General features: G+C 32.9%; 1 protein-coding gene across 4 annotated transcripts in view; it reads left to right on the forward strand.

Moving 5' to 3' along the window:
* Window positions 1–26,695, forward strand: part of XRCC4 (X-ray repair cross complementing 4) — a 377,298-nt gene that overhangs the window by 29,303 nt on the left and 321,300 nt on the right. For all 4 annotated transcript variants that reach the window (XM_012541393.3, XM_031967172.1, XM_003759871.4 and 1 more), the window contains 2 exons: window positions 10,202–10,350; window positions 12,584–12,759. In XM_012541393.3, coding sequence (XP_012396847.1) covers window positions 10,206–10,350; window positions 12,584–12,759 — 321 coding nt within the window. In that variant the 5' untranslated portion in view covers window positions 10,202–10,205. The remainder of the gene's footprint in view (window positions 1–10,201; window positions 10,351–12,583; window positions 12,760–26,695) is intronic.

Consider the following 26,695-nt stretch of genomic DNA (forward strand, 5'->3'; position numbering starts at 1 on the left):
TCAATCTCACTTCATGACTCACCTCAAAGTCTACCTTCTGTAGGAGTCTGCATAGTCTCTCCAGTCAGTTAAGCCTTCTTTACTATAGTTACCTCCCTTTTCTTTGTATGTATGTATGTATGTATGTATATAAGCTCCTTGAAGGAAAATAATGTTTTATGTTTTTGCTTGAATTATTCTTACTATAATGCTTTTGTCCTCAAGTTAGAGTACCGCTTCTCTGTAATACTGACAAATTCTTACTCTCCAGCTGTCTTTTTTTTCTTGACAGATAGTGGGATACTGCTTACCATTCCCTCTATTCCAGCATAATTTAATAAAAGTTTCTAATTATCTAGTTTTCTTTTTTATTTAAAATTGGCCACTTCTGAGAAAATTTCTCCCAATCTTGACCATGGTTTATGGGGTCTGGAAAACTTCAGTCATAGAAAATAGCACTTACTGACCTTAGTGTCTTATCATTCTCATGCTTGTTTCAATCATGTGTTGAACAAGATGGACTTCAAATCTAATTTTGTTCTTAGTCTAATAGATTTTGTTCATCTCTTGTTGGAGAAGTGTATGAGAATTAGAAGATGTGGTTTGATATTTGTGAAATGACAAATATCTCCCTCCCCAATTGCATAGCATTTAAATACATAAAGGAAAAGCTCAATGAATCATAGGGAAAAATAGTTGGTTAAACTAGAATCATTTTGGGATCTTCAATATACTCCTTTCAAGGTCTAGAAAGTATACCAACAGTAAAATCTAAGAATGAAGTTAAGAAACTGAATAGAACGTTAGAAAAGTTAGATATATTGTATGTGTTCCAATTACTGACTGGGAATAGAAAAGAATGAACATATTTTTCATTACTGTATTGCCCATTTGTAAAAATTGACTATTTCTTGATGCATAGAATCTTCATAAACACATGCAGAAAATATTTCACTGATCAAAGACAATATAATTACATTCAGTAAAGGGCCATTGAAGAAAGAATTAAGAAATTAGTAGAGTCTAAATGGCTTAATCCTAAGGAATTGATGGATCAATTAACAAAGCACAAAATAGATAATTTCATAACTGATCAATGCTGTGTACAGTCATGACTCTAGATGACTAGTTATGAAGAAGCTACTTATCTCCATGATCAGTGCTATAATCTGTCTTTTAATTATGCATGTTATTATTTTATTTTTACAAGAATTTTTATTATTTCTTTTTTATGTGAGAGAGGGGTGTTGATAGGGAAAGAAAATAAATGCTTGTTAATTGAAAGTGAAATAACATTAAATGAAAAAGATATAGTTTGAAGATTTTACAATGGTGTTAATAAGATAAATATACCAAAAACAGAGAATTAAAGGTAGTAGTTAAAATGTTTGTAAGTGTGATCAGCGGATACAGAATGACCGAATGAAATGGACTTCCTAAAAGAAGCTCTCTTAAAAGGGATTGATTTTATGTTCTTGCTTAGAAGTTAGAGACATGGGGAGGGGAAAGAATTTTATAACTGTGGGAAATGCCATAAGCAGAGGCATGGAGCTATTATGAATGGGGTATGGGTGGGCAATACTAAGGAAATGGCTTCATTGGAGCAGAGCCACTGTGTTGGGAAATAATGAGAGAGTTAGCAAGGTGAATGGGGTTTGTAGTTGGAAGACTTTCGTGCTAAATGAAGATGTTTAGATTTGATATGATAGAAATGAGAACTTATGGCGAGTTAAGTAAAATAATGACATGAATGAAACCAATGAGAATTCATCCTAAGAAACTATATGGAAGATAGATTGGTGGTAGGAGTACTTTTTAGAAAGCTATTGTTATAGTTCAAGTGTAGCACTTTTTCAAATTATTGAATAGCCTATGATGCCTTTTTTTTAAGCTAATACTTAAATATAATTAAGCATGAATACCTGGAATTATTACTTAGACTGTTGGCTTGATTTTCAAAATTCTGCACAGAAGCATAAATTATTATACATTCCAATATATATCAGACATTTTTATTGTTTCATATTGATTTCTTTGCACAAGGAGTGAGTAATTCTTGTTTAAAAGATTATAAATATCGTTGACTAGTAAGTAGGTGGCACACAGAGACAGTATGATGTAAGGAAAAGAACATTGGGTTTGCTATTCAAGGATTTGGACTTATTTTATTTTGCTAAGAAAATCATTTTATATCTCTGGACTTAAGTTCCTTCATCTTAAAATGAGGGGATTACACTTGGTCTACCACCTCTTCTGTGAGGTTTTCACTGAATAACCTCTGTCTTAGATATCATACAAATTATAAACACAAAGTGTTAACTGAAAATCAGCAGTCATGATTCTGTTTTGAACTACATATTTTAATATTCTTTAAAGTGTAATTGAAGTCATGTTAAAGCTATAATTATATTATGCAGCTAAGAACTAATGCAGTATTTTCATGGGAAAACGCTTTCTGAGTTTTAACTAGGTATTTCAGAAACTCTCCCCAACCTTGGAGAGCATAGGGGACTTGGATTATATTCTTTTGATAATCAGTAACATTAATTTTCTTTATTCAGCCATATATCACTATACTTCAATAGTACCCTATGAGAAAGTACCTTTCTACACACCTTACATAAATTTAAGATATGGCACTGTTTAAGTTCATCCTCCTTCAAATTTTTTAAGCAGTTTCTCTCATTAAGGTGATTTCCAGACCTTGAACTTTCAAGTGCCATAATATTATTGACTGGCCATGTGATTTTGAAGTTTCTGAACTTCTTTAGTCCTGAAGTTCTCTCCTCTGTAAAATGAAAGAATTACATTAAATAATTTAATAGTCCCTTCCAGGACTAAAATTCTGTGATTCTGCAGTTTTTAAAAGGGGACTGGAACTATTAGTACCAAGAATGATATACCACTCTTGAGTTTTACTTGATTTTTACTGGTATTCAGATGTTTATTACCTCATACCTGGAATATCATAAGAAGCATTTCACTGATCTTTCTCACTCAAGGCTGTCCCCCTCCTAATCCTGATAAATAATGCACTTTGTCTCTATCACATTGGTCTCTGTAAAATATCTTCTGGGAGTATATGGATAAGAACTGCACAGTTTGAGAATAAGTGAGTTATGATCTGAACTAAAGTTGTAGTTCATGGATAAAATTACAGTTCTGTTGTAGTATTGAACTATCACATCTTATTAGCATAATAATTAAATTCCCAAAAATATATGCAACTCACACTCTTTCTTAGATTTCTAGATCCAGAGTAAATCACTTAATTCTGCCCTAGTTTCCTCATCTATAAAATTATCCGGAAAAGGAGATGGTAAACCATTTAATATCTTTGCCAAGAAATTCTCAAATGGGGCCATGAAGCATCAGACATGACTGTATAACAATAGCCTGTTACATCATTACTTCCTAACATTAACCAGTCCTGATTACCAGTCTTTTAGTGGTACTTTCAGAATACCTTCCACCTTTTTGAAATTCTGTTCTTTCTTATCTGGCTTAAATTTTTCTCTCATAAGACTACCTGATAAATCAAAGTTAGAATTTCATCATAATTATGAAAAATTAGAGAATAAAGGGACCTTCTAGATCATGTGGTCTAGAATGTTGGAAGGGATGTAGGAAAACTGGAGCACTGATACATTGTTGGTGGAACTGAATAAATCCATCCATTCTGGAAAGCAATTTGGAACTATGCTCAAAAAGTTATCAAACTGTGCATACCCTTTAATCCATCAATGTTTGTATTGGGATTATATCCCAAAGAGATATTAAAGGAGGGAAAGGGACTCATATGTGCAAAAACGTTCGTGATAGCCCTTTTCATAAAGAAACTGGAAACTAAATGGATACTCATCAATTGGAGAATGGCTGAATAAGTTATGGCATATGAATGTTATAGAATATTATTGTTCTGTAAGAAATGACCAGCAGGAGGATTTCAGAAAGGCCTGGAGAGACTTACATGAATTCATGCCATTGTACATGGCAACAAAAATTATACAATGATCAATGCTGATGGACGTTGTTCTCTTCAACAATGAGATGATTCAAACCAGTTCCAGCTATTCGTAAAGAAGAGAGTCATCTACACCCAGAGAGAGGACTATGGGAAATGAGTGTGAATCACAACATAGCATTTTCACTCTTTCTGTTATTGTTTGCTTACATTTTTAGTTTCCTTCTCAGGTTTTTTCTTTTTTTTTTTTAGATCTGATTTTTCTTGTGCATCAAGATAACTGTATAAATATGTATATATATGTTGGATTTAATATATATTTTAACATATTTACCATGTATTGGATATATACTTTAACATATTTAATATGTATTGGTCTACCTGCCATCTAGGGGAGGGGGGAGGAGGAAAGAGGGGGAAATTTGGACAGAAGGTTTTGCAAGGGTCAATGTTGAAAAATTACCCATGCATATGTTTTATAAATAAAAAGCTATAATAAAAAAAATCATATGGTCTAATTCCTATATTTTTCAGTTGAGAAAACTAAAGCCTATTGTAGATAAATTGATCTCTCGCATTTCTGAATGCCTTTAGGTCTTTTTGTGTAGACTAGTTACATGAAACTGGTTGTCCCCTCCTGTCTTGTATAGATCTTAATCCTCTTACTCAATTATTAGTTCTCATGGTGCAAAGACTAACCAGTTTTGTGCATATTTGTATACTTTATAGTACTTAACACATCATAAGCACTAATTAAAAAATAAAACTACTAAATATACAATATATTAATAATAAAGTTACTAAAATAAAACTATTAAAATTTAAAAAAAGGGTTTTCCTTTTTCATGTGCTCATTAATCTCCTTTTTTTTCCCCTCAAAGAGCTTTACCCTGGCTTGATTATCTTTAGGATAATTTATTAACACTTTGCACTTGTGGCATCTATAGATGTCAACATGTAGTTCTTCACTTCAACAAAAACATGCATTTAATCACTGGCAATCAAATGTTACACTTCAATAAAATCTTACAGAGTAGTAACTGTATAAATTTATGTCCTTCAAAGGTAAAGGTAAAGAAGTAATTAGATTGGAAATATCTTTTACATTTGAAATATTATACCCACTGATTATCCATTTTGGAGTTTTATTTTTTCTATTCTTTATTCTGTCTTATATTTTGGTAACTTATGCTAATAAACTCTGCTCAAATCTTCCTTTCTTTCCCATGCCTTGCCTACAAAATAAAGATCCTGAAAACATAGTTACTTAAAAAGCTGGGTAATTTTTGCAAAAGGAAAATTCATGCCTAAATTCAGTAGAAAATCTTATCTGGCTAAATCCAATATCCAATATAAGGTTACTTCTCATTAATTTCATATGAACAACAGAAAAAACAAATTGGCAGTGTGTTTCTAGAATTTTATATATGATAAAATAGACAAGTCAGTTTTGTGCAGGCCACTACAATCCTTGAGAGATTTTTTTTTTTTTTTTTGCCCCAGTTGAGAATTATAAAAATTAAATTTAACAGACAAGATTAGTATTTTGGCAGAAAAGAGCTATAATTATTAATTTAATACTTACTTTTTTTTACTCACCACTAAAATTATTAAGCAGAGTGCTGAATTTGAACTTTAATTTAAATTCATTTTTAAAGTGAGGACTATTTACATTTTAAAAATCAACTTTATAATCTTTTTGCCTCTTGACTTTGATAGAACAACATTAGAGACTAAAATGAGTCCAAGATGCATGGATTTTCTCTTGTTTCTGTGTCAGAAAGATAGATAGATAGATAAATAGATCCATTATGGCCTAGGTATTGTTGGGCAATGGTTAAGATTTTCCAGGTACTTTATAGAGGCCTTGATTTAAAAAAAAATTATTGATATCTTTTTAACCCCGTAGTATTTCCTACTTTCCTTTGTTATAAGATGTGGTGGGTGCCTCATTCTCTTATTCAGTTCTCTCGGTTAACAAAGAAAAACAGGCTTTTTACCTTGGTATTCCTGAAACTCTTCTGTTATATTTCTTCCTTTTTTTTAACCACCCCTCTAAAATAATTATCTTCTGTGCTTTTCCCTTCTTCTTTGCTCACTTTAAATTAAAAAAACAAACAAACATGTAGATATAGATAAGATAGGATAGGCATTTTTTTTTTTTAAATTTAATAGCCTTTTATTTACAGGTTATATGCATGGGTAACTTTACAGCATTAACAATTGCCAAACCTCTTGTTCCAATTTTTCACCTCTTACCCCCCACCCACTCCCCCAGATGGCAGGATGACCAGTAGATGTTAAATATATTAAAATATAAATTAGATACACAATAAGTATACATGACCAAACCATTATTTTGCTGTATAAAAAGAATCAGACTCTGAAATATTGTACAATTAGCTTGTGAAGGAAATCAAAAATGCAGGTGGGCATAAATATAGGGATTGGGAATTCAATGTAATGGTTTTTAGTCATCACCCAGAGTTCTTTCTCTGGGCGTAGCTGGTTCAGTTCATTACTGCTCCATTGGAAATGATTTGGTTGATCTCCTTGCTGAGGATGGCCAGGTCCATCAGAACTGGTCATCATATAGTATTGTTGTTGAAGTATATAATGATCTCCTGGTCCTGCTCATTTCACTCAGTATCAGTTCGTGTAAGTCTCTCCAGGCCTTTCTGAAATCATCCTGTTGGTTATTTCTTATAGAACAATAATATTCCATAATATTCATATACCACAATTCATATACCATTCTCCAACTGATGGGCATCCATTCAGTTTCCAGTTTCTAGCCACTACAAAAAGGGCTGCCAACAAACATTCGTGCACATACAGGTACCTTTCCCTTCTTTATGATTTCTTTGGGATATAAGTCCAGTAGTAACACTGCTGGATCAAAGGATATGCACAGTTTGATAACTTTTTGAGCATAGTTCCAAACTACTCTCCAAAATGGTTGGATTCGTTCACAACTCCACCAACAATGCATCAATGTCCCAGTTTTCCCGCACCCCTTCCAACAATCATCATTATTTTTTCTTGTCATCTTAGCCAATCTGATAGGTGTGTAGTGGTATCTTAGAATTGTCTTAATTTGCATTTCTCTGATTAATAATGACTTGGAACATCTTTTCATATGACTAGAAATAGTTTCAATTTCTTCATCTGAGAATTGTCTGTTCATATCCTTTGACCATTTTTCAATTGGAGAATGGCTTGATTTTTTATAAATTAGAGTTAATTCTCTATATATTTTGGAAATGAGGCCTTTATCAGAACCTTTGACTGTAAAAATATTTTCCCAGTTTATTGCTTCCCTTCTAATCTTGTCTGCATTAGTTTTGTTTGTACAAAAACTTTTCAGTTTGGTATAATCGAAATTTTCTATTTTGTGATCAATAATGATCTCTAGTTCTTCTTTGGTCATAAAGTCCTTCCCCTTCCACAGGTCTGAGAGGTAAACTATCCTGTGTTCCTCTAATTTATTAATAATTTCATTCTTTATGCCTAGGTCATGAACCCATTTTGACCTTATCTTGGTGTACGGTGTTATGTGTGCATCAGTGCCTAGTTTCTGCCATATTAGTTGCCAATTTTCCCAGCAATTTTTATCAAACAGTAAGTTCTTATCCCAAAAGCTGGGATCTTTGGGTTTGTCAAAGACTAGGTTGCTATATTTGTTGACTGTTTTATCCCTTGAACCTAACCTATTCCACTGATCAACTAATCTATTCCTTAGCCAATACCAAATGGTTTTGGTAACTGCTGCTCTATAATATAATTTTAGATCTGGTACAGCTAGGCCACCTTCATTTGATTTTTTTTTTCATTAATTCTCTTGAAATTCTTGACCTTTTGTTTTTCCATATGAATTTTGTTGTTATTTTTTCTAGGTCATTAAAATAGTTTTTTGGGAGTCTGATTGGTATAGCACTAAATAAATAGATTAGTGTAGGTAATATTGTCATCTTTATTATATTTGCTCGCCCTATCCAAGAGCATTTAATATTTTTCCAATTGGTTAGATCAGACTTAATTTGTGTGAAAAGTGGTCTGTAATTTTGCTCATAAAGTTTCTGATTTTCCCTTGGCAGATAGATTAGGATAGGCATTTTATGATGAAATTATATAGGTTCAAATACCACCTCTGCCATACACTGATTTTGTGAATGTGAATAAATTGCTTTACCTTTTTAGTACTCCAGATTATTCTCTAAAACTTTAGGTTGCAGAGAAAATGGTAACCCAAATTAGCACAGTGTGCTCATCATTTTTGATGAAATCACAGATCTAGTGATCCCAGACAGAAAACCTAGAGAACTCATACCAAGTCAATAAACAATAAAGTTCTTTCCTCTACTAGCAGTATTCTGTGTTTGAGGACTCCTCCCCCAAAGGAAGACATTTGGGCTTGAACACTTTGTATCTAATCTTTGCAGCTGATAAAACTTATAGTGCCATATCTCACACAAATCTGAAGTCCTTACAATCTGACATCTGATTTTTCAATTCAAGTAAAACATTCTTAAACTTATAAGAGATTTCAAAGTTAACATATCCAAAAGTCTTTTCCAGAACTTAATTCTTTGTGACCTTTCTGTAGTATTAGATCTGGTTGATCACCTTTTCCTCCCATGTACTTTCTTCCCCATGGATTTTGGTGATCTTCAGGTTTTTTGCTCTATTTTGGCCACTTGTTCTCAAACTTCTCTACTAAGTCTCCATCCATATTCTACTCCTTAATTATTGTATACCTCAGGGTTGTTCTGAGTGTTCTTCCTTTTCTTTTTAAATTCTTCTTTTTAGTGATGTCATCAATTCTCATGGATTTAACTCTTACTCTATGGAGAAGTCTCAGGTCTATGTTTTTACTTATCTTTAGTTTTTCTTTTGAACTTTAGTCTTGCATCATAAACTAGTTGCCTGTTGGATATTTCCAACTGGTTTCCTATCAGCATTGTAAATTCAGAATATCCAAAATAAAACCCATTGTCTTAACACAAAAATTCTATATCCCTTCTAACTCCTCTGTTTCTGATGAGTATACCGTCATCTTTCTTACTGTCATCTTTCTAATCATCCAGATCCTTGGGGACATCATAAATTTTCCCTTATTCTTCATCCCACAAGGGCAATTAGTTGCCAGATTTTGTTGATTCTACCTTCACAACATCTCTCGTGTGTCATCCATTCAGTAGCAGTTGTTCTCTCCATCACTTTTTGTCTGGACAATTATAACATTAACTTTTCCCAAATCTAGTTTTTTCTAATCCATCCTTCCCATAATTGCTAAAATGATATTCCTAAAGAACAGACCTGAAAATGTCACTGTTGTGTGAGAGGCATTCTTTCTCCATGTTTTTAGGATCAAATACAAACTATCATCCCAAACTCTACACAATCTGTTATGAAATTCCATTTGCTAGCTCCTTGTACTTTTTTTTTATCTTTCATTGATTCCTATGTTCAAGCCAAATTTATTGCTCATGTTGACATTTCATCTTTTGTCTCTTCCCATAACTTCTCCCCTATTTGTATAATGCATTCTCCATCTCATAAAAACTAAGTAAATAATTTTTGAGAATTCTTTCAAATATACATTTCATACTTTTAAAACTTCTTAAATAGTGTTGATCATAATCTAACATTTTTCTTAGTGAGTCAACTAGGTTATCATAATCTTCATTTGTTTGTTTTGTGCTATAATATAGTGATTTCTTTATATCCTTTGGGAATATTTTGAGTTACTTGTCCCAAGGTCTACAATATAAATTTTGGAGACTATTTTCCCCCTGCCTTTTTCATTGTGAACTGTTATTTCTTGCCTCTTAGTATATAAATTACGGGGAGACCTTCTTCTGGCTTCAAATTTACTGTGGACTTGAAAACCAGATAATTAAGCTTCATACAATAACATGCAAAATAAAAGTAGATGGGTTCTGAATGGCCTTTGGTTGTTCTCATATGAGATTGTGGAGTTTATCTTAGCCAACTTTTGGGTTTCTTTTTTCTCAGTTATATTCTGGATAATTGAAATTTTTGGATAAATAATGTCAAAATTTAGCTATATTAATTTTGACTTTAAAAAAAATTATTCTTGCTCATGTTTAAATTATATTGAATTGCTTCCTGTCTAAGAGATGGGGGGAGAGAGGGAGAAAAATTTTGCAAAGGTAAACTCTCTGCATATATTTGGGAAAATAAAATACTATTTTAAAAAGTTAAAAAAATAATAATTCTTTCTTTCCATAATAGGTGAATGAAAATGGAGCACAATATGAGCAGAATCCATATGGTTTCTGAACCCAGTATAATTTATTTTCTACAAGTATCTTGGGAAAAAGATCTAGGTTCTGGTTTTGACATAACTCTTACAGATGGTCAGTCAGCATGGAATGGAACAGGTAATAACAAGAACAAATATTCAAATTTAATCTGTTTATCAGTGTCTTAATAATAGCCTAATCTTGTGATGCTCAATCAAGGTAAATGCTACATAATTTAATTACTTTTATTTTTGTTTGCAATGGAACAACTTATCTGATGATATTGTCTGTAATTATGTTTTATGACAGAAGATGGAAATTATACAAAATATACTCTCCAGGAAATATATTTTTGCTCTAGTATTCAAGTCTCTAGACCTCATTAACTGTATTTTCAGTAAATGTTCACTTAACAAAAAATTGCTAATATGTTTTCTTTTTTGGGAATCAGTCCTTGACTTTTGTCATATTCTTTTTCTAATTAAGAAGGATGATACTAAGTCAAAGCTTATTTAAGAAACTGATTGTTTTTATGTAAATGGGCCCTAAATAATTTTTACTTTGATTTTTTAAACAAATGGAGATGTCAACCCAATTATTAACAAAAATTTTAGTATTTTAAAAGAATTGTCTAGCATTTTTAAGGCCTTTATGAAATCCTAAAGAAATATTTAGACTCATTGATTCATCTCTCCACTGTAGTCTTACTTTGATGCTTCCGCAAGGCATAAAGGTGACTTGTAGGCTTTAGAAGGCCAAACTCTTGAAGGACCTAATGAAGTAGAAAGGCTAGGGATGGACCATCTATTTGTCCTCTGTAAACCAATCTAGCCAAATTTAAAGAGGCTCATCATCAATTGAGGTTACTTACACATTTCAGCTTTATATGAATTTTTTATTATGCTATTAAAATAATATAAATAAATACTCAATGTGGGTCTTTTTAGGTTTTCCCAACCATAGCAAAACTTCAGAGGGAAGGGAGGACAATATTCAGCCTATAACCATGACTCTTGAGCTAAAAGTACTTAAGTTTTTCTTTGTTTTTTGTTTGAGGGCAGTACTTTTTGAGAGAGAAACCTGGATTATTGCTGTTTCCTCTTCCAGGCAATATTATTTTTGCTCATCGAAGGACTCCATGTATATTTATTTAGTTGTGTCTCCCTTTTCACATTAACATGTACATGTTGGATGGGCAAGGAATTTTTCTCTTCATATCATAAATGATCCAGATCTCTTGTTTTGTCTGAACAGCCAGTGATACTGAATTTGACATTTGGATTACTGGGAAAAATGTTCATTTTGGAATTAGAATAGATATTCTAATATATTCAAAATTATATATTATATAATAATTACTACACATATTATATATTTTTATTATAATTATTATATAATATATTCAAAATTCTAATATAGAAAAATCATGGTTCTGAATCTTCCCACCAGTGTTTCTCTGAACTTCACTTTATTATTATTATTATTATAGCTTTTTATTTACAAGATATATGGATGGGTATTTCAGCATTGACCCTTGCAAAACCTTCTATTCCAAATTTTCCCCTCCTTCCCTCTACCCCCTTCTCCAGATGGCAGGTAGATCAATACATGTTAAATATGTTAAAATATATGTTAAATACAATATTTATATACATATCCATACAGTTATTTTGCTGTACAAGAAGAATCAGACTTTGAAATAATGTAAAATTAACCTGAGAAGGAAATCAAAAAATGCAAGCGGGCAAAAACAGAGGGATTGGAAATGCTATGTATTGGTCACACTCATTTCCCAGAGTTCTTTCTTATTTTGAACTTCACTTTCTTCATCTTCATTTTTTTATTTTTATTTTTATTATTCATTTTTTTATTTGTTTGTTTATTTTTGCTGGGGCAATTGGGATTAAGTGACAGTTAGCAAGTATTAAGTGTCTGAGGCTGGATTTGAACTCAGGTTTTTCTGACTTTAGAGCCGCCACTCTATCCACTGTACCATCTAGCTGTCCCTATTCATCTTTAAAATGAAAAGATTTGATTGGGTGTCCTTCAGATTCCTTCCAGATAAGATGTTATGAAGTTCAGTTATACATATGTATATTAAATGTCTTTATATCTTGCTTCATTAATGCTTGCATAATTCATAGCAATTTTTTTTGTAAGAAATTGGAATGCTTTGCTAATAATGGAAGAAATAAAATGAATATGTTAAATAGAGATGATTTTTAAATAGACTTAAGATTGATTTTTCTAAATTTAAATACCTGCTAGTTGTAGTAATGAAAAGTGTATTTCAACAGATAAATACATACTATCTCTAGTTAGAATTTTGCTTTGAAACTTTAAGAAAAAAAATCACTATATTTTCCCATAGTGACTGCATCTGAGATTTCCAGGGAAGCTGATGACATGGCAATGGAAAGAGACAAGTATGTTGATGAACTGAGAAAAGCATTGGTGCTGAGAACAGAACCAGCTAATGTGTACAAATTTGATTTTTCTAAAGAGAATTGCCATTTCTCCTATGAAAAAAGCCTGAAAGATGTTTCTGTAAGTAAAATTTTCATAGTTCTCATTATAAAGAGTTAAAACTCTCAACAAGAATTAACTATGTTGACTATAGAAAGAAAATAGCATTGTAATTGTAATCAGAACAAATGGCTTATAGGGATTAATTTCTGAGTGTTGGTATGGTTAAAAATATAAAAAAAGCTTCAAATCAAGGATTTGAGAAAATTATTTCAGCAATAAATTCTGTCAGTATTTAATATTAATTTAATACTAAATTTTTAATACTAATAGTGTATTTTTTAAAAGATATTTTCAGTTATAATCTATCATTTACCATTAGGGCTATCATGAAGTGATTAAATGATTATTTTTTGTCAGTGATATTTTTCATGATGATGCTAGATATTTTATAGATATTTGCATGATGGAATAGTTTTGTCAGAATCAGTATGAAAGTCTTACTCATTTGGACAGAATAGTGTCAGAACATGCTTGGACAAATGAAAGAATGGAAAAGAATAGCTTTAAATATTTTTAAATTTTTATATTTAGTTTCTTACTTTAAATTAAACCACAGTATGTTATAAAATAAAAAGCATAACTTAGCAGAAGTAAAGAATTTTCTTTGTGTCAAGAGTTAGTTAGAAAACACTGAAATAGAAACAAAGTTAAATGAAATCAGTTCATATTAAAAATGTTTAAATGTTTTTCTATTAAATTGGGCAACCAGAAACTGGATTGGTGTTTGTTTGTTTTTAATCTCTAGATGCTCATTCAGGTATAAAGCCTATTTTGAATGGAGTTTAATTCAAATTTCATGTATAAATATAAATTACTAGTAACATTTTGTATTGGCATAAATTGAACTTCAAAGACCACATTCCTTTAGTTTTTCATAAATTAATAGATTGTCTCTGAGGATTATATGCCTTAACATGTTCTTACCTTATTTTGGAGTATATCCACCTTACCTAGACTGCTATTTGGACTGTACATATCTGCTTCCATCACTGAGCCCAGACTTAGAACCTTTCCAGTAGTGTGCTGCCTTTGAGTACCCGGAGTTACTTGTACTTTACAATGAAGAGTTAAAGTAAGACTTTAATGGAGGTTATATACCTGTATGTATATGTATGTTTACGTTTAATCCTGAATTCTTCAATGTATATCCATCTATCTAAATATCTGTCTATCTATTTTCACATTAAAGATTTGAACCTCTCACCCCCCCAAAAAAAAAAACCCTAAAAGTAAAGGAAAGCAGCTATACCTGCTTATTAATGTGTTCAGTATTTGTGTATGTGTTTATGTATATATATGTATATACTCATATACCTATATTCATTTACACTTAGTATTATCTAAAATCATACAAACAGTATTGAAAAATAGTGTATTCACACAGCAACATAGAATTGGAGAATTAAAAGGGACTTCAGCAGCATTTAAGGTTAACCCTCATTGGGTGTCTGGAGTGTTTAGGAGGACTAATATCTTTGATGTGAGGCTCTGCCAAGACTTTTTAAAGGCTGCTCATCTAACTGTGGTGTCCAACTTCAGCCAGTTCTTACCTGTGGCTTCAAAAAGCTGGAGTATGCACAGTGGCCACACCCTACTTATAAAACCAAACCATCTCAAAAGACAGGCTAAACCAGGTTGAGGGTAACAAATAGGCCTCAAACTCATTAGTGAGTTAAAGGGATGTCTATTCCAAGAATATGACGGTTTTCCTTTGTAGAATGGATGGATGAGAACAGTTTATTCAAACAGTCATGAAGGTGGTGAAGTAGTTAGAGCTTGGTCACATAGAAAATGCTGAGGTCATCCATTGCACCCTGAGCCACTGACACTTGTCTTGACTTTTGTTTTGCCACTAGTCTGGAAGATAAAGTGAGGTTGATAACTTTGAGCCATTACTTCATTCACAAGTTAAGATATCACTCCATGACAAACAGGTTCCAACTCATATCCAATACCTACAATGCTGCCTCTCCTTGAAGACTTCTGATGAAGGAGGAACCCACTATTTCTAAGGGAAATCCTCCACATCTAAATAGTTCCGATTATTAGGAAATTTTTTCTGATTTCAAGGCCAAATTTCCCCCTTTGCAATTTCTACCCATTGTTTCTATTTCTACTGTCTGGGGACAAACAGAACAAGTCTAAGCTCTCTTTCATATAATAGTTCTTTGACCTAAAGGCAGCACTCATAATTTACAGAGATATCTTTTGCTTAAAATTTCCACATTGATGCATGTTTTATTGTTGTCAGATTATATATAATGAAGAAATAATTTCAGTTATAAACTGAAATGCAGTATTTTTTTGTGAAATACAGTATTTTTATATATTTAAATTTATCTTGGTATTATTAATATTTTGTATGTCATATAGACAAGGACAAAAATGTAAAGAGGAATTCTTACCAAGTTGTAAACAACTGACATATAAAGATCTCATTTGTACAGCTCACTTCAGGCATAAAAATAATCATTTGCATATTGTCCTGTGCCTTGTAGCCTCTTCACTTCCTTTCCCAGTTCCACTTCAAAAAAGCAACTCCTCATTTTTCCATTTCCCCCCACTCAATGTATCTGTATGCTTTACATGATGCTAGAATTGTACTCAGTGATCTACCTTTTTTTTTTTTTCCCTGTCTTTGGATATTCAGAATTTTTAGCTAATTAAATCTAAGGATGAGTTGTCACAGGAAATATCAGATCTTTTGAATTCACTTACTTTTCCTGTTCTTTCTGTCAGCCCTTGCTCATATATGTCAAGTTAGTGAAGCTAACAGAAAGACTATAGCTATATATTAAAGAAAAGGAAAGCTCTTGTATATGAAATAAATTTGTATTTCAGCATAGTAAAAGGCGCATAACACAGGACCTACTTCAAATCCTGGTTCTGCTGCTTACTTGTTCAACCTTGTATAAGAGTTTTAAGGCTTTTTAAGTTTCAGTTCCTTCTCGATTTAGTCACCACTCCTCCCTTTTTTAATCTCATGAAAGTGCCCCTCTAGAATCTCTGCAAAGTTTTCCATTTACCTTTTTTTAAATAGCATTGTCCTCTAATTCATCAATTTTCAAACATCAGTATTTAAGATTTTGAACTTTTTAATCTAGTTTAATGATTTTTCTATTTTATTTATCGGTAAGCATTGCAACAGTGCTATTTTTGGTATTGAATATAAATCTGTACCTATGTGGCTATGGAAGTGATTCTTACTTTGTCAGGCAATTTAGAAGTTGATGGATATATGACATGTTCTCAGTTTTATGAAAAAAAAATAAAGTAAGGAAACTAAAGAAACTTAATGTTAAAAAGGACAAGTCAGAAGCCTATATAATTGCCATGTATCTTTGTGGCTTTGGATGATCTTAATTCAAAGGACCATTTACAGATGAAATATAATAATTCTGTAAGAAAAGACTACCTACTATAATGGGCTTTATTTATCTTCTGCCAACATCTTTTTCATAATTTCTGATGACTTTCTGGTCTGTGCCTGCATGAATTGGAAATCTGTTATTCTACAATTCTTGCAAAAATAGAAGATTTTAAAAGTTTAAAAATTTCCTTTAGTTTGGGTAGTTTGTGAAAGAGTAATAGAATCCTCATAAAGTTTCTTTTCCAAATGTATGTATATGCAACTACATAGAGAAAAATATATAAATCTCTCTCTCTCTCATTTCCCTTTCTTATTTTCCTCCCTCCATCTACTCATTTATTTGAACCTCATCTATCTTTTACTTTAGGTAGAAAAAGACAATTAAGTTTTATTACTTGTTAGTTATAGAACAAAGCTATTCTTTTTCAATTATTGCAGTCTTTTATCTTTGATAGCTTTTTTATTTGTTAGATTCATCTTCATTTAAAGTTAATGATAATAGTAATAGCTTATATTTTTGTACTGCTTTAAAACTTGCCAAAGTTATTATTTACATTATTTCATTTGAGTTTCTCAACTATTCTTGAAAATACATGCTATTTTTATTCTCATTTTACAAAAGATGAAATTTAGGCTTAGAGACATTAACTGACATGCCCAAGTTTAGGTTTAGAGATATTAACTGACACATCCAGGATTATACAGTTAGTAAATATTGAAAGTGGAATTTGAATCCAGTATTTCTTAATTTTAGATCCAGTAATCTGTGGCATGTCATTTTATAGGAAACATTTAAAAGTCACATTTAAAATTATTTTAATGTAGTCATTTTGAGTAAATAAACTGAATTTTAAGGTAATGATAGTTATTATAATAAAAAAGTCATATTTTATAGAGTGTAAGAATATGCTTTAAGGATGAATTGGATGCCTTTTGTGATAACATTTATGTCATCAAAGCTAATTTAGTCTGTAATTGTCAAAAACTGTTAATGAACCTACACATAAAACTTAGGATCTGTTCTTAGGCAGTAGAGAAGGAACCCATGGGAGCAGCTAGGTGGTGCAGTGGATAGAGCACCAGCCCTGAAGTCAAGAGTATCTGAGTTCAAATCTGGTCTCAGACACTTAACATACTTCCTAACTGTGCGACTTTGGGCAAGTCATTTAACTCCAATTGTCTCAGCCCCCCCCCCCCCCCCAAAAAAAAAAAAGGAACCCATAATAGGGAGAATATGGAAAAGGCAGGAAAGGATGGGAAGGTACAGTCTTATGGAAAAGGCAGGATAGGATGGGATCAAAGGCTTATATTGAAAAGTTACATTGGCAAGGCCTACATATACCAAAGTTAAATTATACAGTTCTACTATCCCAGTTGTGTAATCTAGTCATATATTCCATCTTCTTTCTCTTATTCTATCACCTACCAAATAAATGTCATCTGTATATTCTTAAGTCTAAAAAGTTTTCTCTTGACAGAATTATGTAGTCATCAGAAGCAAATCCATCTGATATTATTTTTTTAATCATATTTTTAATCACTATAGAGATAGATGTTTAGAATCCATCTTTATGCTAATAATAGATATCTCTTCAGTAAGAAACTACTAGGATCATATGTGTATGTAAGTATATAATATATATGTGTGCATATATATTCATTGGATATTATGCAGATATGTAGATTATGTGTATTTGTAGATATGTAGATCTGTATATTTGTACACACACGTACAACTTAATTTCAAATTTTTTTTTTAATTAACTTTTTATTGACAGAACCCATGCCAGGGTAATTTTTTACAACATTATCCCTTACACTCACTTTCTGTTCTGATTTTTCCCCTCCCTCCCTCCAGCCCCTCCCCCAGATGGCAAGCAGTCCTATACATGTTAAATAGGTTACAGTATATCCTAGATACAATATATGTATGCAGAACCGAGCAGTTCTCTTGTTGCACAGGGAGAATTGGATTCAGAAGGTATAAATAACCTGGGAAGAAAAACAAAAATGCAAGCAGTTTACATTCCTTTCTTTGGGTGTAGCTGCTTCTGTCCATCCTTGATCAACTGAAACTGAGTTAGATCTCTTTGTTGAAGAAATCCACTTCCATCAGAATATATCCTCATACAGTATCGTTGTTGAGGTATATAATGACCTCCTGGTTCTGCTCATTTCACTTAGCATCAGTTCATGTAAGTCTCTCCAATCCTCTCTGTATTCATCCTGCTGGTCATTTCTTACAGAACAATAATATTCCATAACATTCATATACCACAATTTACTCAACCATTCTCCAATTGATGGACATCCATTCGTTTTCTAGCTTCTAGCCACTACAAACAGGGCTGCTACAAACGTTTTGGCACATACAGGTCCCTTTCCCTTCTTTAGTATCTTTTTGAGATATAAGCCCAGTAGAAACACTGCTGGATCAAAGGTTGTGCACAGTTTGATAACTTTTTGAGCATAGTTCCAAATTACACTCCAGAATGACTGGATGTGTTCACAATTCCACCAACAATGTATCAGTGTCCCTGTTTTCCCACATCCCCTCCAACATTCCACATTATCTTTCCCTGTCATTCTAGCTAATCTGACAGGTATGTAGTGGTATCTCAGAGTTGTCTTAATTTGCATTTCTCTGATTAATAATGATTTGGAGCATCTTTTCATATGGCTAAAAATAGTTTCAATTTCTTCATCTGAAAATTGTCTGTTCATATCCTTTGACTATTTATCAATTGGAGAATGGCTTGATTTCTTATAAATTAGAGTCAGTTCTCTATATATTTTGGAAATGAGGCCTTTATCAGAACCTTTGACTGTAAAAATGTTTTCCCAGTTTATTGTTTCCCTTTTAATCTTGTCTGCATTAGTTTTGTTTGTACAAAAACTTTTCAATTTGATATAATCAAAATTTTCTATTTTGTAGTCAATAGTGATCGCTAGTTCTTCTTTGGTCATAAATTCCTTCCTCTTCTACAGGTCTGAGAGGTAAACTATCCTATGTTCTTCCAATTTATTTATAATCTCATTCTTTATGCCTAGGTCATGAACCCATTTTGACCTTATCTTGTTGTATGGTGTTAAGTGTGGGTCAATGCCTAGTTTCTGCCATACTAATTTCCAATTTTCCCAGCAATTTTTGCCAACAGTGAGTTCTTATCCCAAAAACTGGGGTCTTTGGGTTTGTCAAACACTAGATTATGAACGTTATTGGCTGTTTTGTCCTTTGTACCTAATCTATTCCATTGATCAACTAGTCTATTTCTTAGCCAATACCAGATGGTTTTAGTAACTGCTGCTTTATAATATAATTTTAGATCTGGTACAGCTAGGCTACCTTCATTTGATTTTTTTTTTCATTAATTCCCTTGAAATTCTTGACCTTTTGTTTTTTCATATGAACTTTGTTGTTATTTTTTCTAGGTCATCAAAATAGTTTTTTGGGAGTCTGATTGGTATAGTGCTAAATAAATAGATTAGTTTAGGTAGTATTGTCATCTTTAATATATTTGCTCGCCCAATCCAAGAGCATTTAATATTTTTCCAGTTGGTTAGATCAGACTTAATTTGTGTGGAAAGTGTTTTGTAGTTTTGCTTATAAAGTTTCTGATTTTCCTTTGGCAGATAGATTCCCAAATATTTTGTACAATCAGTAGTTACTTTAAATGGAATTTCTCTTTGTAACTTTAACTGTTGGGTTTTCTTAGTGATATATAAGAATGCTGATGACTTTTGTTGGGTTTATTTTGTATCCTGAAACTTTGCTAAAGGTGTGGATTATTTCTAATAACTTTTTAGTAGAATCTCTGGGGTTCTCTTAAGTATACCATCATATCATCAGCAAAGAGTGATAATTTGGGTTCCTCATTGCCTATTCTGATTCCTTTAATCTCTTTCTCAACTCTTATTGCCATAGCTAGCATTTCTAATACAATATTAAATAGTAACGGTGATAGTGGGCAACCTTATTTCACTCTTGATCTTATTGGGAATGGTTACAGTTTGTCCCCATTACATATAATGCTTACTGCCGGTTTTAAATAGATGCTACTGATTATTTTAAGGAAATGTCCATTTATTCCTATACTCTCAAGTGTTTTTAATAGGAATAGATGTTGGATTTTATCAAATGCTTTTTCTGCATCTATTGAGATGATCATATGGTTTTTGTTAATTTGGTTATTAATATGGCCAATTATACTGATAGTTTTCCTAATGTTGAACCAGCATTCCTGGTATAAATCCTGCTTGATTGTAGTGTATTATCCTGGGGATGATTTTCTGTAGTCTTTTTGCTAATATCTTATTTAAGATTTTAGCATCAATATTCATTAGGGAGATTGGTCTATAATTTTCTTTCCCTGTTTTCAACCTACCTGGTTTAGGTATCAGTACCATGTCTGTGTCATAGAAGGAATTTAGTAGGACTCCTTCATTCCTTATTTTATCAAATAATTTATATAGCATTGGGGCCAATTGTTCTTTAAATGTTTGGTAAAATTCACATGTAAATCCATCTGGTCCTGGGGATTTTTTTTTAAGGAGTTGATTAATAGCTTGTTCTATTTCTTTTTCTGAAATGGAACTATTTAAGCAATTTAGTTCCTCCTCTGTTAATCTGGGAAGCCTATATTTTTGGACTTAGTCATCCATTTCGCTTAGGTTATCAAATTTATTGGCATAAAGTTGGGCAAAGTAACCCTTATTATTTCTTTAATTTTCTCTTCATTGGTGGAAGGTTCTTCCTTTTCATTTGTAAGACTACTAATTTGATTTTCCTCTCTCCTTTTTCTAATCAAATTTACCAAAGGTTTATCAATTTTATTGGTTTTTCATAAAACCAACTCAGTGTTATTTATTAGTTCAATAGTTTTTTTACTTTCAATAGTATTAATTTCTCCTTTTAATTTTAAAATTTCAAGTTTAGTAATTGTTTGGGGGTTTTTTAATTTGGTCTTTTTCTAGTTTTTTAATTTGCAAGCTCAATTCATTGATCTTTTCTTTCTCTATTTTATTCAAGTAAACCTCTAAGGATATAAAATTTGCCCTTATTGCCGCTTTGGCTGAATCCCACAAATTTTGGTATGATGTTTCATTGTTGTCATTATCTTGAGTGAAATTATTAATTGTGTCTATAATTTGCTGTTTCACCCAATCATTCTTTAAGATGAGATTATTTAGTTTCCAATTACTTTTTGGTCTATTTACACCTAACTTTTTGTTGAATGTAGTTTTTATTGCATTGTGGTCTGAAAAGAAAGCATTTACTATTTCTGCCTTCCTGCATTTAATTTTGAGGTCTTTATGTCCTAATATATGGTCAATTTTTGTGTAAGTTCCATGAACTGCTGAGAAGAAAGTATACTCCTTTCTGTCACCATTCAGTTTTCTTCAAAGATCTATCATACCTAATTTTTCTAATATTCTATTTACCTCTTTAATTTCTTTCTTATTAGTTTTGTGATTTGATTTATTTAATTCTGAGAGTGTAAGATTGAGATCTCCCATTATTATAGTTTTGCTGTCTATTTCTTCTTGCAATTCTCTTAACTTCTCCTTTAGGAGGTTAGATGCTTTACCACTTGGTGCATACATGTTTAATACTGATATTGCTTCATTGTCTATAGTACCCTTTAGCAAGATATAGTTCCCTTCCTTATCTCTTTTAATTAGATCAATTTTTGCTTTTGCTTGATCTGAGATAAGGATGGCTACCCCTGCTTTTTTGACTTCACCTGAAGCATAATAGATTCTGGAGCTCCAGCCTTTGACCTTTACTCTGTATGTATCACTCTGCTTTAAATGTGTTTCCTGTAAACAACATATTGTAGGGTTCTGAGTCTGCTATCTGCCTCAACTTTATGGGAGAGTTCATCCCATTCACATTTATGGTTAAAATGACTAATTCTGTATTTCCTGCCATCCTGATATCCCCAAATTATGCTTTTCTTTTTCTTGCCTTTCTTCTCCCCTTCCCTAGTATTAAACTTATTGGTCCCACTTGTGTCACGCAGCTCTCCCTCTTTAGTCTCCCTCCCTCCTCCCTTTGGATCTTTTCTCCTTTCTTGTACCCTTCCCTTATTACTCTTTTTCCTTTTCCCTTTTCCTCTCCCACTTTTTAATGGGGTGAGAGAAAATTTTCTCTAAAACAAATTTGTTAATTATTTCCTCTTTGAGCCAACTCTGATGAGAGTAGGATTCACACAATGTTCCTCCCCCTCTCTAAGTTCCCTCAGATGATAGGTTTCCTTTGCCTCATCGTCGCATGTAGTTTCCCTTTTTTTAATCGCCCCTTTCCCCTTTTTCTAAAACTATCCTCTTTCCATTTCTATTTCCCTTTTTTATGTTATATCAGTAAAATCAAATTATACATGTGGTTTTTATGTATATCCACAACAGAAATACAGTTCTCAAGAGTTCCTTTTACCTTTTTCTACTTCTCTTGTGTCTTGTGGCTAGAAGTCAAATTTTTTGTTTAAGTCTGGTTTTTTCCTTAGAAACAAATAGAATTCCTCTGTTTCATTAAATGTCCATCTTCTTCCATGGAAAAAAATGCTCAGCTTAGCTGGGTAGTTTATTCTTGGCTGCATTCCAACTTCTTTTGCCTTTCAGAATATCAGATTCCAGGCCCTTCAATCCTTTATGTTGAGGCAGCCAGATCTTGAGTGATCCTTATTGTGGCACCTCGATATTTGAATTGTTTTTTCCTGGCTGCTTGTAATATTTTTTCTTTAGTCTGAAAATTCTAAAATTTGGCCACAATATTCTTCAGAGTCTTTTTTTAGGGTCTTTTTCAGAAGGTGTTCGATGAATTCTTTCAATCCCTATTTTACCTTACAGTTCTGTTACTTCTCTTTGATGATTTCCTGTAATATAGTATTTAGGCTCTTTTTTTCATCATAATTTTTGGGTAGTCCGATGATCCTCAGGTTATCTCTCCTAGATCTATTTTCCAGGTCTGTTGTTTTTCTAAGTCAGTATTTGACATTTTTTCCAATCTTTCATTTTTTTGGTTTTGCTTGACTGATTCTTGATGTCTCAATGAATCAGTCATTTTTATTTGTTCAGTTCTGATTTTTAGTGAGTTATTTTCTTCATTAGCTTTTTTTATTTCTTTTTGTATATGTTCAATTGAGTTTTTAAATGCATTGTTTTGCTCTATGGAGTTTTTTTCCATTTCACTAATTTTTTTTTTAGTGTTATTTTCTTTTTCCAATTCACAAATTCTGTGTCCCTGTACTTCTTGGAAGTTTTGTACTTTTTCCAATTCACATTTCAGGAAGTTGTTGCTCTCTTGCATAGCTTCTCTTTCCTTTTCCCATTTTTCTTCTAGTTCTCTTTTAAGGTTTTTAATAGTCTCTTCTAGGAGAGCCTTTTGTTTTGGGGACCAACAATTGTCTGGAGACTGTCTGCTATTAGTCTCTTCAGGGTTGAAAAGATGCTCTCTTTCTGTATAGAAACTATCAATCATCCTTTTGATTTTTTTTATTCATTTTTTAAAGCCTGTAAGGTCTGCCTTCAGGGCCAGGAGGTTACCAGCTTCCTCTGCAGAGCAGTGATAGATGTATGGACGAGTAGCTGTCCTGCCAGCCGGCTACAAAAAGCATCGAGGTACTTGAGTGCTCTGGGAAAGAGTTCCCCAGCCGGAGGTAACTCAGGCCTGCAGAACTGAGCTGGGAAAGTGCCCTGCAAAGAACCCCCACTATGTGGGATAACAATTGCTCTGGGGCTAGATGCTGTGCAGTGAAGGTTTCACTACCCCCAAGCCAAATCCCACCCTGGGGCTATGGGTATTAGCAGCTGAGCAGTGAATGGCCCTGAAGGGACTGGAAATGTTTCTGCCTCTGGAAGCACACTCCTGCTGGGGAAGTTCTATTGCCCCAGGCCGAGGAACCCCCCTCCCCTCTCCTTCCCCTCCGCAATAGTCCCGAACTGCAGGATGTAGCTGCAGGGCTGCGTTATAGTCTGCCTGATTCACTTCCAGGTTTGAGTAGCTACAGCCAGATCTTGTTAGGTTCTGGCGTTTTTTAGAGTACCCTCTGTTTTAGGCTTTAATTTCTGTGCCAGTTTACAGCTTCGTAATCAAGGCAGAGCAGTTAGCCTATAGCAGAGTGGTCTCTGTAACTTCTCTCGCCACAGAGATCACCCCCGGCCCTGGTCTGCTCAGGACTCTAGTCTCTCACTGCCTGGGCTAGTCTGTTCCTGGCCCCTCAGGTCAAACCTTTCCTGGCAATCTTCCACATTATCTTCTGCTGGTAAATTGTGTGCTTCTAATCTTCATGAATTTTAGCAGTGAAGAGCTATTTTTGAGGCTGAATTAAATAGTTGGTTGAGGGCATGAGAGGAGCTTAGAAAGTAAGTGTGCCTTCTCCGCCATCTTGGCTCCGCCCCAGAATCCAATTTCAAATTTGTTAAGAGTCATTATTTAAAGGTATTTGGAGGAGTTTGAGGGAGAGCTAGGGCAACTTCCTGTCTTGTCTTTGCCATCTTGGCTTCTTCTCCAATTTAATTTATACAGAAACATAGTTGCAAAATTCCAGAATTTCATAATCAAAATAAATGCCCATGTTTGCAGCCCAGAGGAAAAAAGCATTCATAAAATTAAAAAGCACAGATTTAATCAGTTTGAATTACAGATTTGTCAACAATGACAGCAAATAAAAGAAATGATAATGTAAAATTATTTTCAGTTATTTCAGTTTATTGTTCAATAATTCAGTCTTGTCTGACTTTGTGATCCCATGGACTTTAGTATCCCAGTACTAGCTGTAGGGTTTTCTTGGCAAAGATGCCAGAGTTGTTTGCCATTTCTTTCTCCAGTGAATTAAGGCAAACAGGTTAAGTGATTTGTCCAGAGTCATAACGCTAGTGTCTAAGGCCATATTTGAATTCAAATTTTCCTAACTCCAGATCCAGTTTTCTATCCACTGAGCCATATGGCATACATCAAACAGAAAGGCAGGTCAGCCTCTGTTACCAACTCTGCAAACTATGTGTTCACTGTTACGGCAATAATGGATCTTCTGAGTTCAAAAGTTTTTATTCTTTTTCTGCTGAGAAATCTGGAAGTGAACTAGACTTTTTTTTAGAATGTGATTCCTAACTCACAATCTTATCTAAACTGCCTAGAAGAGAGGGAAAAAAAAATAAAAAAGAGAAAAAGAAAAATACAAATGTCTTATCATTAAAAATAGAATTCCAGAAGAGTACAATATTTAAGAATGTATCGTAATAAAGGAAGATTAACTTGATCTGGTATTTTCTGTAGTTGGAAAGTATGTGTCTGCATGCTTGTTCACAGGATAAGATTGGATTGTTATAAACATAATAGTCAATACACTTAGTGGAGGGGGAATCACATTTAACTACAACTTTCTGTGCTAATGAACTGAATTCATCAATTAAAAATAAGCAAATTAAGGAATGAATTGGAAAACAAATCTCCAAAATATACTGCTATAACAAACACATATTTGCTTAAAGATGTGAAGGGATATGTATATATGTATATAGAAAAATCTAAGGACTCAAATTCAGAAGGAAGGACTAAATTTAATTATAAAGGAATTATAATCATGATTTCTAGCTGTTAGTCCTTCATTTTCTAAGAAGACCAGTGGGGCAATATCTTGACTTGTGCATTAATTGGATTTGAGGCAGAGTTTCATAAAATTGTGAGCTTCAATTTCTCTTCCAGAGTCATCAGAGTCCATTAACAAGGCAAAAGTCAAGGCATCTGGTGATGGCATAGGATGCATCTTCTGTGTTTGATCAAGCTAAGCTTCATAGAATCTGTTCAGCCATCCTCATTGCTGTTGAACAAATTGTTCTCATCCACTTGTTCTACCAGGGGAAATTTTCATAAGCTGGGGGTGGACATCCCCTTAATTCACTGATATATTTGAGATCTGTCAGTATCCCTCAATCCTGTTAAGACTGTCTGCTGAGTTGCTTTGTTTTAATAAGATGTGGCTTGTGTGAATGCTGCAGCTTTTTGGAACCACATATGATATCAAAGATAGATTTGCATCCTTAAAAAGGGCTTGGCAAACTTTCACATCAGAAGTCCTAGTCCTCCCTAAAGACTTTATGTGTCTCCAATTTCTAGCATCGCAATAAATATATAGATGCTGTTGAGATAGAGCATGGCATATTGAATATAGAAATTATCGCAAAATCAGGAAGAACTGGTCTTAAATCTTACCTTTAACTCATGCATGATAATCAAAATCATAGTGATTTTGATTAGTATAATTAGTAGGAAGATGAGTCTACTCAACTGTAGACCTGGTGCTCTATTCTCTGTGCCACTTAGCTGCCTCAATAAAATAGGATATGTCTAGCAATCAACTTCTCAAAGGAAAACTTTACTTAAAATTTTAAAATGACCAATATAGCATAATACTAATTCAGGAGGACTTTAACATTCTTTTGTCAGAGATTAATAAATCTACTGGCAAAAAAAATACAGAAAGAACTTATGAATTTGAATGGAAATCATAGAGAATGTGATATCCCCATGATACACAAAAGTTGATCATATAGCAGGACATAAATAATTCATAAACAAATACG

Source organism: Sarcophilus harrisii, chromosome 1, assembly GCF_902635505.1.
Source record: "Sarcophilus harrisii chromosome 1, mSarHar1.11, whole genome shotgun sequence".
NCBI lineage: Eukaryota > Metazoa > Chordata > Mammalia > Dasyuromorphia > Dasyuridae > Sarcophilus > Sarcophilus harrisii.